Source organism: Lactuca saligna, chromosome 8 (assembly GCF_052625555.1).
Source record: "Lactuca saligna cultivar CGN05327 chromosome 8, ASM5262555v1, whole genome shotgun sequence".
NCBI lineage: Eukaryota > Viridiplantae > Streptophyta > Magnoliopsida > Asterales > Asteraceae > Lactuca > Lactuca saligna.
In genome coordinates this window covers 10,757,029-10,772,390 of record NC_136424.1, presented here as the reverse complement: position 1 = coordinate 10,772,390, position 15,362 = coordinate 10,757,029, and the positions used below count along the sequence as shown (strand labels likewise).

The window sequence follows — 15,362 nt, the reverse complement described above, 5'->3', positions numbered from 1 at the left end:
AGTTGTTTAATAAAAAGCTAACTGATAGCTGAAAAGCTAGCTGATAAAAAATAACATTTAATAAAACTAACTGAAATATATAAAATTACATAAAAGAATATGTAAGAGTATGTGTTTCTATAATTAATTAAGGGGTGTATTTAAATTTTTTTTAAAAAGCTAGTCTAAGGGGGTGTTTGGATTAGATTTTTAGCTTATTGCTTATAGCTTATTTGTGGTGGAAATAAGCAATAAGCAATAAACATGGGGAGGGATGTTTATTAAAATTAGCTTATTTAGCCTAATAAGTTGGATTTTATCCAAACACTTAAATTAGCTTATTGTGGGAATAAGCAATAAGCACCTCGAAAAATAAGCTAGCTTACCAGCTAGGTGTGGCGCGCCAAACACAATCTTAAACCAAATATAAATTCGAATTTCACTTTCATTCCGTGTTTTCTATTTTCAGTGCCACAGCTTCGCGGGAGGTTGCTATTTTTTAGTCATGACCAAGCAACTTTTCTTTATATTTTGGGAAGCGTTGAAATGAAATTATTTTAATTGTATATATCTACTTTCCCCTTCAACTTTGCATGAGTTAGGAAATATTTTGTAAATATTATAAAAATTCAAACCAAAGTTCATTGTAGTTGAGATCCACATATATTATAGGTTTTACTGCCAACTTTACACACAATGCTACTAAATTTGCACGTAAACATACATCTTCCTCCAACATTTTTTCTCATTTCTCCTTCCACCACTCTCTTAACAGATTCACTAATATCCCCTACTCCCCATGCTATTGATATATGAGGCCGAGGATCCTGTAGTCTCAAATGACACAGCATTCTTTATGTTATTTATAATCACATGTAAATCAAACACGACTTATTACAAACTAACCTTGTAAAATTCAGGAAGATTGTGCAGCTTGTAAACCTCATTAACAGCTTGGATCTGTTTCGTTACCTCAGCTACACCTCGTGTTTTATTTTCAACCGAAAGAAATGTACGTGTCTGATCATCATTCACAAAAACCTCCCACTTGTTGAAATCAATCAAATACCTGTTTCCAAAAACTAAAATTAAACTAAAACTTATACAAAGTTTGATGTTGTAGATTTTCAAGGGTTTAAGGTTGACACCGTTTCTGAAACTGAAGTTTTTGGCGAAGCATTGCGACCATTGAGTCTATTTGATGAACACGAATGGGAACAGTTCTTCCAAGACTTATGTGAAATTCCCTCCCTAAGGCAACTTGTATTAGCTTCTCTTCATCTTTTAGCAGCATAGATAATGGAACATCAATATCCACAACATGAAGATCTGGTATGAGTGAAGTGGCTTTCTTCAAAAACAGGGCCAGCTCTTTCTTTCTTTCAGATGGTATAAATACTATAATAATATAACTGGTTTATGTCAGACAATCTCATTAAGAACAAATAAACAGTTGCAATGTAATATTGTCAATGAAGCAGACAGTGCTTTAAAGATCAGGAATTTGACAATAAAAACCTGCAAACCAAATACTTGCTAATAATATGTTGTAAAAATCTAATAAATTACACAACTATAAGTCAAATCTCAACTTTTCGTGTCAACAAAAATAGAGTATAAAACAAAGACTTTGAACTCACAGATCACGACTTCTAAATGTCAATCTTAGTTTATGTAAGAAATTTTTTCCCAATCTTTGAATCCCCTTTCCCTGTAAAATTGGCAGGAATTTCCTTTTATGAATGTCCCATACTGATTCACAGATTTCAAACATTTTGATTTTACTGATTTTGATACACAAGGTCCTCATTTTCTTTGTCAGTTTATTCAGAATTTTTAGTAAAAGACGTCCATCGATCAAGTATTTTGTGATTTTAAAAGTCAGAGTTAGAAATGTAGGAGGTGTAGAATGTTTCAAACTGTGAGGCAAAAATAGAAAAACAAGAGAGAAATGAAACCTGGGATGTAAACATGTAATGCGTAATTGCCTTCGATGTGAGGGAAGCTCCGAATTCTACTGGCCGAATTACGCTGCAAGTAATCGAACGTTCCTGAAAAGAAACCAAAACTTATCATAAAAATCCGAACGCTCCAAGCTCCGATTTTTTTCGTGTCCTTGCTTTTTAGGGTTTATGTACAAAAGATGGACTTACCGGATGAATTGGGAGGGTTAAGAAGGTCGATAGGCGGTGGAGGAAGAATTGATGTTGGTGGTGAGTGGTTGTCATCGGAAGCGGCAACCGGCGGTTGAGAATCTGATTCTGAGTCGGAAGAAGTGTCGCCGTACGACGCGATTAGTGCCTCCATTGCCTTGGTCGAGTGTAGCCGGTAGCGCACGAACAACACCGAATATGTAATTTTACGTTTTTGGAAGTTTTAAAAGATATACTTTCAAAATCGTAAAACATATATTTATATATTTAAAAATTAGGTTACAACCCAACCACAGGGAAAAGATTTATAAAATATTTATGTTATTAATATGATTTCAGTTTTTCTTAATAACTTTTGTATTGATTATTTAAAATTAACATATATATTCATTTGAACATTCGATATATGTTATGTATGCGAATGAAATTTAATATAATTTTGATTTATAAACCAAAATATAAATTTGAATAGAAGGAAACAAAAATATTTTACATATGAAAATTAAAAAGTTATATAATTATATAAATACGTAAAAAGATTTTGTTAAAACACAATTTTTTTTCTTTAGATGTTACAGAAAAAAATATTAATAATCATTTTGAACCACAAAAACATACTTTTAAATCTTCCACATCTATCCTCTCATTCTCTATCAAAAGGCCAAAAATACGTTCATAAAAGTTTCTTTTAACAACTCATACCCTTAAATCAATAAATTTATTAATTTATATAAGTTGAATTAATCACCAAAGCTAGAGTTAAATAGTTTCATCTTTTTTTTTCCTCCTAACATAGTTAATCAATTTAAGTGAAAATATGAAATTTCTATGATTATAAGAATTCGTCTATGTGTTTATCAATTTCTTATAGTCAAATCTAAAATTGAAGGATATTAAGGTGCTGTTTGATTTTCTGAAGCAAAAATTCATGAAGTCTGCGGACCACTTCTGCAACCCTCTGCAGTAGAAGAGGTGGACCAAACGGCTGCAGACTATAATAAGAAGCGTGTTTGTTTTTTTAACATCTGCATACTGCTGCAGATATTAAAAAATTAAAATAAACTAATTTTATAAACCGAAAATAGCTTTTTAATACGTAAAATTTAATAATGTATAACATTTCGGTAAAAATTAATGATATTTCAGTAGAAAAGAATGATATTTCAATTAAAAATAAAGATATTTTAGTAAAAAATAATGATATTTCATCAAGAAATTATCATTATTGAATATAAAAAAATGAAAAATAAATTCAATAAGAATAAACGAAAAAAAAAACAGCCAAAAATGTGAAATAAAATTTTAATAACATATAATCAAATTTTCAGCAATAAAAAAAGAAGGAGAAGATGTTGGAAGAGGCCGTACAAGTGTTGCGTCAAACAGAGCCCGCGCAGAGGATTTTGACTCAGAAGACTTCTAAAAAACAAACAACTGCGAGATGAAAAGTGTTGTGCGTGTGCTGCGCCGCGCAGCAGTACGAGGTTTGAAGAGGTTTTTTCCAAAAAACAAACAGCACCTAAGGGAAAAAGTGTATATCAACACCAAGTTTAGCAGTAAATGTCATCAAGTGCTTCATTTTTCAAGACTTGACTAATGTACCCCTCTCTATATAAATGATTTCAATCTACTCGGCCTCTTCTTAATATCTTTTTTGTAGCATTCTTAGCTGATAAAACAAACAACTTCAATTTCCAGATCCAAAAGATAAAAGTAGTTACAATCGTTAGATAAGGTAATATGGTAAAGTAAAAAAAACGACATTGTTATAAACTTGTTACACAAAAGCAAACACACATCATATACTATTTTTTTTCAGTACATAAATAAAAGTTTTTAGAAAGTAGAACAACATTTAAGGATATGATTTTTATTTATTGTCTAGTCTATGTTCGAAATCGTCTAAAAACCCATTTTCAAATGTAGAATGCTATAAATGACAATTTTTCAGAAAGTAGAATGTTATAAAAGAGTTTTTTATTTACCATGATCTGCATATGAGTTCTAATAAATAGCAAAAAATAAAAAACAATTAAAAAACTTCTTCAGGTTGAGTCATTGAATGAACATTCATATCAACTCCAACAATTATCACCAATATGACCAGGTGCTTTAAAACTTTGGTTGTTTTAATCCAAATGAACAAAGAGAAAGAAAGACCAGAACTCAATGGAGCTCCTTACAAGATACACCTACAAAAATTGTTTAATACTTGTAGAATACATCAGACAATGTACCATTTTTTACAAAATTAAAACAAACATGGAAAGTACCCCTTTGAGCAAAGTAAATAGAGAACCCCAAATACTTCCATCTTTTGTGATTTACATCTTGTAACATGGTCGTACCCAACAAATGAAAGTGTCATACCATATAAATTGCATCATCTCATACAGTATTACTTTTAGTTCAGAAAGAAAAATGTAAAAGTGGAAATGTGCTTATTCCCAGTTATGTTGTTCACCTAAACTTTAATCATGAGAAAAGATTTACATGAAGACTGAATATCAATCGATCTACCAGAAAGAAGCTTTAAAACCTAAAATACAAACAAAAAAAATCAAGAAACAAAGTGCATGATGAAACACCAGAACCTAAAAACCTAAAAAGATCTAGAAACCTCAAACACAAAATCTAGATTAATCGCAAAAAACTGATAAACAAAAAAATACCCTATAAAAATTAAAACCTTAGCCTAATGTTATTTCCAACAGGTCACAAGAATGTAAAATGTTATAGTAATTTGAGTCCCTTCCGATTTGAAATAGCTTCATCCCTTAATAGTACATTACAAATTAATGTAAAACAAAATAAACAAATAAATCAAGAATGGGTAAATCGCACCACAAATCATGAATATGCTTGAACCCTTGTTTCGTCTTCTGTAGGTCTGTATACCCATCTTTTAAAAATCCAAAATATACTTGATTACTAACTTTTTGGGTTAGCCTTCCCCGTCCCTTGCTTTTGGAATTTGGAGCAGATACTGGAGATGTGAGATGTTGACCTCAATATAGCCAATATAACAATTATATAATTCAAAAACAAAATAAAGGCTAAAATTTTGTATACACAATCAAGTACAAATTTTTATGTATTTATTAGAGGCTAAAAAGCAAAAATCAACTATCATATACATCTTGAAGAGTGTAACATATTAATTTCAAAGCAACTCCATTTGAAAGCCTACACAAATACTGATCTATAAACTTAACATCATCTTCCATTGTCATGCATTTACCAAATTCAAGTAAATACAAAAAAAAAATGCAAACACATATCTTTGTTTGCATATTAAAAAATGGGTAAAAAAGAACCTAAAAACACCTACAAATAACTTTCAATTACATCGGCGGGAGGGGGGGGGATGTTTGTTGACAATCTAACTGAAGAAACGAACCACGTCCTTTACTTTCTCCCCCACGCCCATAAACAGTAGGAAAATCTGCAAGAATTACAAATGAAAAAAGGAAATTAATCTTCCAAACACTAACTATCCAGTGGAAGATGAGCGGGACACCGTCCGGGAAGATAAAAAAACGTAAATCATTGAATAATGAAAAAAAAAACAGAACTGAATTCAAATCAACTCAAAATCTTAGGGTTAAAAACACAACCAAAAAGAGCAACACTTGAGAGAGGACGGGGACATCGGTGAGGGAAATATATGATTAAAAAACTGAAATTAAATTCCCCATTTTATTGTAATCTATCTTTAATTTCCGGAGAAAAGTAGATGAGAATAGAAGGTTTATTTTAAATTTGAACACGTATCCAATTTCCAAAGTCAAGAAGGCGAAATCGGAGGAAATTGAAGCGTGATTTAGGGAGTAAATAGGTTAGCCGATAGAGCTTGGGGGTTTAAAAGATGAAGGGCATATTAGGTAGTTTACTTTAAAATTTCTTTAGTGGAAGAAGATGACATGTAGGAAAAAGAGTTTCTTTTATTAAGATAGGGGATATGTTTTGGTCATTTTTGTCACTTATTTTTCGTTTTGTGTTTATTTGTTCACTAAACTATTTTTAAGTTTTAAAAGGTCATCAAACGTTTGGATTTGTGCTCATTTAGTCACTTAACTTTTGGTTTGGTCACATTTAGTCACCTAACTTTTAAAATTATGCTCATTTAGTCAATAAACTTTTAAATTTTTTCAAAAGTTTAGTGACTAAATGAACATAATTTTAAAAGTCAGGTGACTAAATGAACACAAATCTAAAAGTTAAGTGGTTAAACCAAAAGTTAAGTGACTAAATGAACACAAAGTCAAAAGTTTGATTACCTTTTAAAACTTAAAAAGAGTTAAGTGACCAAATGAGCAAAAACTCAAAAGTTAAGTGACCAAAAATGACCTAAACATTTAAAAATATGTTTTTAAGCGTGAGAATAAATAAAATACGCTTTAAAAAAATATATGTTTTTAAGTCTATAAATATGATTTCGATGTGACCTTTAAAAATGTTTTTTAATCTGTAAAAACGTATTTTATATCTTTATAAATATAATTATAGCTTTAAAAACGTAATATATCTTTATAAATATAATTAATTTGTGCGTCTATTACATCCCCTCGAGATCTATTACTTCCTCTCGAGAACATCATAGCTAGCTAGCATATGCTATTACTACTGGACTGGGGGACTTGATGACACGTCCCTCAAAGCGGGCCAGAAGTAAGACAGACCCCGACGAGGAATTCCCAATGAGGCCTGACCAAGACCGACTCGGCCACCCTGGCTACCAGGAACTTTAGCGGGGTGACCGCACAAGAGCCCCGCCTTCGCCAAACGTTGTCCTTCGCTACAGTCCAAAGATAACGGCTCCAGGCGACAAGAAGCACATCCAGAGCATTGTCGTTTGGGCCAATTGTTAGCTCTGACACTACGAGGAACAAGATCTACCAATAAGGACGGCGGATCTTGTCGGGATCGCAAGTCCTTGTCCCTCATGCGTATCGAGGAAGATCCTCAGTATAAAAGGACGTTTACCCTGTCTTGATGGGTAAGATATCATTCCCGAATCCTTAACATCCACACTCATTCACTCTACTGACTTGACCGTCGGAGCGTTTTTTCAGGACCTCCTCTCATAGAGCGGTTGACGGTTTTCCTTTCCTTGTGACCTTTCAGGTTTCTTTCCGACGATTATTACCAGCAGCCTAAGTGGTTGGAGCCTAGGTCGCATCATTTGGCGCCATCTGTTTGTGTGACAACAAATACGCAAACCCTTTCTCTTTCTCTTTAACCTAGCCACATGACAAACAACACAACGGGCGAGTCACCGAAACCAGCGCACGGCCTAATACATCCGATGGCATTGTTGGAAGCAGACAACATTCCAACAACACCATCATCCAGTGGCCCACCACCTTTTTTTTGTAGCAGCGCCATAATTCGGTGGCCTGCCACCTTGTTTTGTAGCAGTGCTATCATCCGGTGGCCCGCTACTTTCTTTTGTAACAACGCCACCATCCGGTGGCCCGCCATCTCTTCTCACAGAAACCATATCGCCGGTTGTAGCCCATAACCAAACACCACTACCCATACTGACCTAATGTAACATCTTGTTTATTGAGTAAATATAGATAAAATTGATGAATGAATAGTCACCCTAAATCCATATTATTTAACGGGGTGTTAGTTTTGGGGAGCCAAATCTTATAATTTGAATTATCCGGGGGTTAAAGTGTAAATTCGGGATTTATTTTGTAAAGATTTTTAGAATACGAGGGTGTTTGGTAAGTATTTGACTTATTATGAAAGGATTTTAAAAACTAAGGGTTGTTGGGTAAAAAATGGATTATAGTTGAAAGGAATTTCTAAAATTAGGGTAGAAATGGTAATTATTGGACTTCATTTGAAAAAGAATTAATGGGGAGGGACCAGAATTGGATTATAGGGCATACGTTTGATTTAGAGTCACGGGATTAAACCCGAGACCTCCGTACCAGTTGAAGATGCGTCTCAAGGGAACCCTAACCCTAATTCTTCACTAGCCGCCACCATGAGGAGACCTTCCAACCACCGTCGATCTCCTTTCCGGCGAAGCCAAGGGGGTTGCGAGCCCGAGTCGGCCACCACACACATCCAACTGCCATGCCGCCACCAAAACATCACCGCCAAACCCGCTGTCGGATGTCGTGGGTCGTCGGAAGAGCCACCAAGACTGGTGACAGTAGCCGTGTTCGTCATTGATGCGTGACTTGAGTACTCTCGGTAAGATAAACCACCCCCAATTCTTCTTTCCTCCTAATTACTCGACGTTGGTGTAACATACATGTTAATAACCTTGTATAATTATCGTGTTTTGTAAGCTTGATAGCTTAAAAGTGAATATTATCATATAATATATGATTTTGAGCGTTGAGTTCTAACAATATAGTTTTATGAAATTTGAAGTAAAACTATGTTTAAAATCATTCGGAAAGTGATGGGAAGTCTTATGTGATTCCAATCAAAAAGCCAATTATCGAAATTAATATTTAAGTTATAAATTATCTCGTTAGAAACGTTTAGGCGAAAACCTCATCGAAATCCGAATTATAACGAAGAAGTTATGACTTATCAATATTTCGCAACAGAACCAGCACGACACCGTATGACGTAAAAAGTGAGTTTACGATAAACTAATTTTTAGCTTTAGTAATCTAAATGAAAGTCGTAGTATTCGTTAAACCGAGAACTTTCATAAAAAAACGTTCAAATCTAACTTCATATGAGGAAGTTATGATTTTTCTAAGATTCGACATAACAGTGTACAGCTCGAAATTCGAATTTTAGATCGAACGATTTTCAGCCGACACAATCTAAACGAGAATCGAATATCTTGTCGATTGTAGTTCAACGGTAAAAAAACAAACGTAAACGGACGTCGGATAAAGAAGTTATGAATTTTTAACAAACTTTTCCTGTCCTGATCTGTTAAAAATATAATATTAAAAATGAATTCAAAATTAGCCGACAGAGTCTAAACGGAAGTTGTAAAGTTTAACTGCGTGGATATAAAGAACGTCAAAAATGGAGCTCGTATGCAAAAGATATGAATTTTTGAAGTTTAGACACAAACTTCGAGGAAAGTCGTACGCCCAACGTACTATAATTACGCCCTGCGTACTCGAAGACTAGGTTCGGAGTCAACCACGTTGCCTTCCTTCGCATGCAGGCATGTATTAGCCACGTCCGAAGCTCAAAAACCGAGCACATGCCATGTTTACTCGTACGCCCGCATACTACAAGCGTATGCCCAACGTAGTGACTAGTAAAGGAGTACGCCCCGTGCACCTTGCTAATTACACCCAACGTATTAAGATGCTTCGGACACTATAAATAGAGTGCGAGGCTGTCCGATTTAAGGTTACAAAATTGACACTTTTACACCCTCTTTCATCCCTCAAACTACCCTAACACCCCTCGAAGCCTCGGAAATCACCCCAACACCCGAAGCAAGCCCCAGAGCACCCGAAGACCCAAGAAAATAATCTTTTCAAGTTAAAACTCTGCCCACACCCCGGTTTCATCAAAGAAAGTCATTTTTAGACACGTAGTGCTGTCCAAATTATCATTTTATCATTCGGTTATTTTGCGGTGAGTTCAATATAGAGACAATTGTATGTTATGTGTTATATGTTCAATGTGCTTTCCTATGTTATTCTGGTTTTATACCATTGATCATGTAGAGCATGTCTCGTGTAACGTTTAGTAATGGCTTTAAGCCTTTGGCCATGTAGAGCATGTCTCCTATTATTCTGGTATTAGTTTTTATGCCTTTGGTCATGTAGAGCATGTCTCATATCACTTCTGGTATTGGCTTTGTGCCTTTGGCCATGTAGAGCATGACTCGTATAACTTTTAGTATTGGCAACGGGCTAGGTAAGGCTGAATGCCTGTATATTCTAGCAAAATGATAATCATAAATTGTTTATTTTCTGCCTCACTTGGGCTGAAGTCTTATTGATGTATATCATGTTGAAATTTTTGTATCTCATTGATTGTAAATCTTTGAATCAAACAATTGATTGATATGGAAAGATTGCCATATGATACACACACACACACACACACACACATATATATATATATATATATATATATATATATATATATATATATATATTTGTTGTCTGTCCCTCTTTGCTTCTATCATATTGTTATATATATCGCATAGCGTTATATTGTAACTGTTATTTAACTCACTAAGCGTCATCCGCTTATCCCTCTCAGTGTTTAACTATTTCAGATGATAAGCATCCAGTATAATCATTTACTGTTGGAAGATGTAGAATAGTTAATAATATCACTTTTGTACTTGGTGTATAAACTCCTGGGAAGTTATGTAATATATATATATATATATATATATATATATATATATATATATATATATATATATATATACATTTATTAAACATCAAAATATTATATTTGTCCAACTTAATTTCTAAAAAATATATTTACACATCATAAAATGTTAAAATATCATATATAATTTTTTAAACATCAAAATATAATCTATATCATTTTTAAATATCAAAATATGATATATGTTTTTAAAAAAAAAATCAAAATATCATTAATAATTATTAAAATATCCTTTATGTACGATATAACAATATTCAATAACAAAAACTAAACAGTCAATGTATATATTATAAAGAATGATGAAGATGAAATGTTTTGTTTGTAAAAAAAACGACATTCTAATAATTTAGAAATAGAATTTTCATTATTATAAATATAAAGATTATATGGTTGAAATTTTAATTATTATAATAATAATTCTAAGATATAAAAAATAATTATATAATTATAGAAACATGGTAAAAAGATGATTTGAATAAATATGATATTTTGATAGTTTATAAATGATATTACATAGTATTAAAAAATTAAGTTGAACTAATATGATATTTTAAATTAAAATATATATATACAAAATTCTCTTTTTTTTTTTTTTTTTTTCGTTAGATGTTATTGTCAATATTGTAATACGAATAATTTTTTTTTTTACAAGTGATAATTTATTACTAAATTAGTGGGGGAAATGTTTAAACGCCAGCACACTGAACCATTAAATTTTCTAAGGTAAGAATCAAATAGATAAGTGAAAATATATCTGTAATATACTTTTATTAATATAAGGACAAAACATATGTGTAATTTGAGTCATTTGTATTTTTGAAATGGAAAAATACGTTCTCACAACGTCTTAAAAAGCCAGCTTTTTTCAAACTTGCAACCCCACACACAAACTCCCTCCTGGCCTCTCCTCGTGTCCTCCCTCCTCGCTCTGCAGTATAACCGCTCGCTCCACTCTCTAGTGTGCTGTGCCTGCCCCAAATATTCTCTAACCTTACTTTCAAGTAAGAATTTTGCTTGAATTCCGCTGTTTTTTTAATGATTTATCTATCTTTGATTCCTACATCTTTGTAGACTTCCATTTCTTGACGAATCGTCATGGATTTCGTGTTTAATCTTTCATTTTTCGCGTTGTCCATGTACCGATGTGATTGATAATAGGATGTATCTGCTAAAAACTTCCGTTTGCAATCAACAATGGCGGTGAGGATTTTTTTTTCTCCATTGTTGTCTGCATCGATATCCGTGCTCACACGGATGCAAGAAAAAAATTATAGAGCGTTTAGTTTTTTTTGTATAAATCCATTTGTTCTTTGTTTAAGGTTTTTAAGAGCATTTATGACAAATTTAATTGAGGAGATCGTGTTTAAAATTTGAAATAATTAGTTGATCGGTTCTTGTTTGTTCTGCGCATTAGTTAGATGTTGATGATCTATGAAAGCCAGCGGTTACATCTTCGTATAATGATTACTAACGGCTGTATTGATTAACTTTGGTCTGTAAATTGTGTTTTAGATTGGTGTATATGTACAGTCGCTGACATGCAAAACCAAGGAGTTTTTGTTCTTTGTGTGAAGTTTAATCGCAATTATTTCTGAAGTTATCGTTTACTTACTGTAGCATCTTCTTTCCGTTCAGATTTCTTACGAACGTAACCTCAAATTGAAGCTTCAGAAGCGACAATGGCGTTCCCGAAGGAGACATCTCAGCCTGTCATTTCTATCAAACGGCCATTAGATGATGCGGATGACTGTGAACTTGACGAGTTCAGAAAACCTAAAACGGTGGTGCGGAAGTATCCCCCTCCTAAGATCAGAATCGGAGTAGAAGCAGTCCGTGATTTCCCTCCTGGTTGTGGAATCTTACAGGATTCTGATGTGAGTAAAGTAGAGAAGAAGCCATCGAAGAGATTAGAGAATGTTGAGCACTCGACCTCCCATGGCAAGGATAAGGTGGTGAACTCTCAGTCTTTTGAAGATAATAAACTCAATAGCTGCATTAAACCTAAAGGATTATTAGGGTTCAAGAAACCATCTTTTGGCTCAAGACAATCTGGTAAAGTGAAATTTTGGGATCCCACAAAGCAAGTGGTCCACGATTTCCCTCCTGTTTCTGGGATCAAACCAGAAAGGAAGCCTCTGAAGAATTTAGACAATTTTGACTCAGATCTCAAGAAGCTGAACTCCATTGACAAGGTTAAGTTGGTGGACTGTCATCCTTTTGAGAATAATAAACTCAAAAGCTTTAAACCTAAAGAATCAGGGATCCACAACAATCCAACTGGTAAAGTCAAATATTGGGATCCTACTTCTTCAAACGATGGTGATACTGAAATCTCAAAAGACACCACCACTGTCACTGTGGTATCACGCAAGGAACAAATTGAACAAATTAGGCGTGAAAAGATCCGTGAGGCAATGATCATGTTTGAAACAGTTTACACTCAATTATTCCAAGAAAACGGATCAAAACAACAGGGAGAAAAGATTGCTCATTGGAGAGTCCCCATGGAGGCTGCAAAGATTGTCAAACAAAAGCTGAAATGGATGAATGCTGACAAGGCATTAGGTCAAATCCGCGGTGTCCAGCCTGGCGACAGGTTCAAATTTAGGTCACAGCTTCAAATGGTAGGTCTTCATTGTCAATCACATTGTGGTATAGATTACACCAAGATCAATGGGAAGAATCTTGCTATAAGTATAGTTGATTCTCATCGTTACTCAAACGCAAGTGAATCTTGTGATGTGCTGTCATATTGTGGTGAAGGTGGTGGTGGTGGGGTTGGGTTCTTTGGGTCTAAGCGACAGGTGGCGCCTGATGATCAAAAACTTGAAAGAGGTAATCTTGCTTTGAAGAACAGTATGGATGAGAAAAGTCCTGTTAGGGTGATTAGGAAACTTGTTGGAGTTGGAAAGAACAACACTGATGTGTTTGTGTATGATGGGTTGTATACTGTGGAGCATTGTACACAAAAAAGAGGTTCAGAAGGGAAGATGGTGTTCATGTTTCAACTACAAAAAATGCCTGGTCAACCTCAAGTTCAAAAAAAGGTCAATGCTTTACACCATCATTCTACCTTTCAAATGCTTTAGTGATGAACTATATAGAGTTAGTTATATGCTATTGTTGTTGAACTATAGTTGGAAGTCTATACTTGTTTTAGGTGATGATTGAATCTCACAAATGCAATTTTGACATAATATTCTTCGGCTTTGTTTCTTTTAGTGCGACTTGGTTGGATTCTATTTCCTTTTTAGGTAAGACGTTTAAATATCGTCAACCCTCAAAGGAAATTATATATGATAGCAATAGTTTTCTATGGTTTGTTTATAATCGAGGTGATACATACTCTATCGATTCCTTTACCTCTTCGATGTGCAATTAATTCCAAATAAAGATATGTTAACAAAAATCTAAAGGAAAGAATAATCAAGGAAGAGTAAATCCTAAAGATGGTTGTTTGTTATTAACAATTGCATATATTGTAGGTTACAAAACATGTTTGTAAAAAGGGTTTCTAAAGATAGATATGCTTTACTACATCGATTTTTGGTGCATATTAGTACATGATGTTATTAATTTATTAATTGGAGTGATAACTTGTAAGGGTAATAAACTTTACCCGATGTTTTTCGTGCATACATATGACCATTAAACTTGGTTATCATGGCTACAAAAGAGAAAAGACGAATGGGGTTAATGTAGATTTTCGATTGAACATGAATTTTTCAGTCATCTTCTTCGGTCAAGAGGCGAGTTATGTAGGCGTTGGTTGGCTGGAATGGTGTAGGTGGTGGTAATTGGTTCTTTAGAGAGAAATATGAGGAAGGCGGTGGGTTGGATCCAACTGAAATCGTAGTTCTTGAGAAAGAAAAAAAAGGAAGATGATGGGTATATAGTTAGGGTTAGATGTTTTTTTAATCGTTAAAGTATTATTTTAAAATTAATACCACTTTTTGCAACAAAATGAAACCATAAGAACCAACATGTAACAAAATAAAACCACAAAAACCAATAATACAATAAACTTAAACCATAGTTTTTGAAATCATTTAATGTTGCCTACAAAAAGTTGTATTCTTAGAATCATTTAATGTTGTCTATAAAGTTGTATTCATGACGAATAGGTTTGTTCATATAATTTTAATTGAAAACGGAAATTATCCATGTGGTTTGGTTAAAATTGCATCTTTTGTCACAAACTTTTTTTTTCACTCATACTATCCTTGTGGTATGACTTTATTGCATTTTCTCTCCATGAATGATTTTTTTTTTAATTTATATTATTGCTTTAGTTATTATTTAAAGGCTTTAAAAAAAAGAAACTAAAAATTATGGCTCACCCTTTCCTTCCAATTTCTCTCACTCTCTCTCATACACATACACATATTTTTCTTTTCTCTCATCTTTTAAGACGCTAAAATAATCTAAATCACTAAGACCTGAACAATAGCCACCCACCATACAATGTTTAAAAATAAGTTTAAACTGGCTGGCCGAACCTGTTAGACCGGAAACTAGAGAAGGAAGTCGTTCAATCAACACCGGTTTTATATCTATTTAAGAACTAGAATAAACTCGATGGTTTTTACGAAAAACTAGTTGAACCGTTTAAATTGAATAAAAACATACGGATTTGAATCATTTTGCATAACAACTTTTGTTGAGTTTTTCACAATTATTTAGATTTCGTTGAATAAAAATACATGGTAAATATTATAAAGTTTTTTTTATGTGTTTGTATTCATCTAAAACTATATTTTTTTTCCATATTATACTTTATATTCTTTTTGATGTATGTGGATTGATGTAAACTTATGATTATGTGTTTTTTTTAATGTATTTGGATTGATCTACCACTTGTATTTATGTTTATTT

At 33.3% G+C, this 15,362-nt stretch overlaps 2 protein-coding genes across 3 annotated transcripts; one reads left to right on the top strand and one right to left on the bottom strand.

The window, feature by feature from the left end:
* Nucleotides 1-577: 577 nt before the first annotated feature.
* Nucleotides 578-2,352, bottom strand: LOC145008003 (U6 snRNA phosphodiesterase-like protein). 2 transcript variants are annotated; one of them, XM_078966614.1, is made up of 5 exons: nt 2,133-2,352; nt 1,938-2,030; nt 1,128-1,377; nt 886-1,048; nt 578-831 (listed from the first exon to the last, which is right to left on the bottom strand). In XM_078966614.1, the coding sequence occupies exons 1-5, from the start codon at nt 2,284-2,286 to the stop codon at nt 760-762; spliced, it is 732 nt and encodes a 243-aa protein (XP_078822740.1). In that variant the 5' UTR covers nt 2,287-2,352; the 3' UTR covers nt 578-759. The 2 variants fall into 2 exon arrangements, with proteins under 2 accessions (XP_078822740.1, XP_078822739.1); XM_078966613.1 differs by having other exon boundaries at nt 578-806; nt 2,133-2,351.
* Nucleotides 2,353-11,375: 9,023 nt separating this feature from the next.
* Nucleotides 11,376-13,607, top strand: LOC145012196 (uncharacterized). Its single transcript, XM_078970981.1, has 2 exons — nt 11,376-11,488; nt 12,123-13,607. Exon 2 carries the CDS (start codon nt 12,167-12,169, stop codon nt 13,574-13,576), a length of 1,410 nt encoding a protein of 469 aa, XP_078827107.1. The 5' UTR covers nt 11,376-11,488; nt 12,123-12,166; the 3' UTR covers nt 13,577-13,607.
* Nucleotides 13,608-15,362: the final 1,755 nt, after the last annotated feature.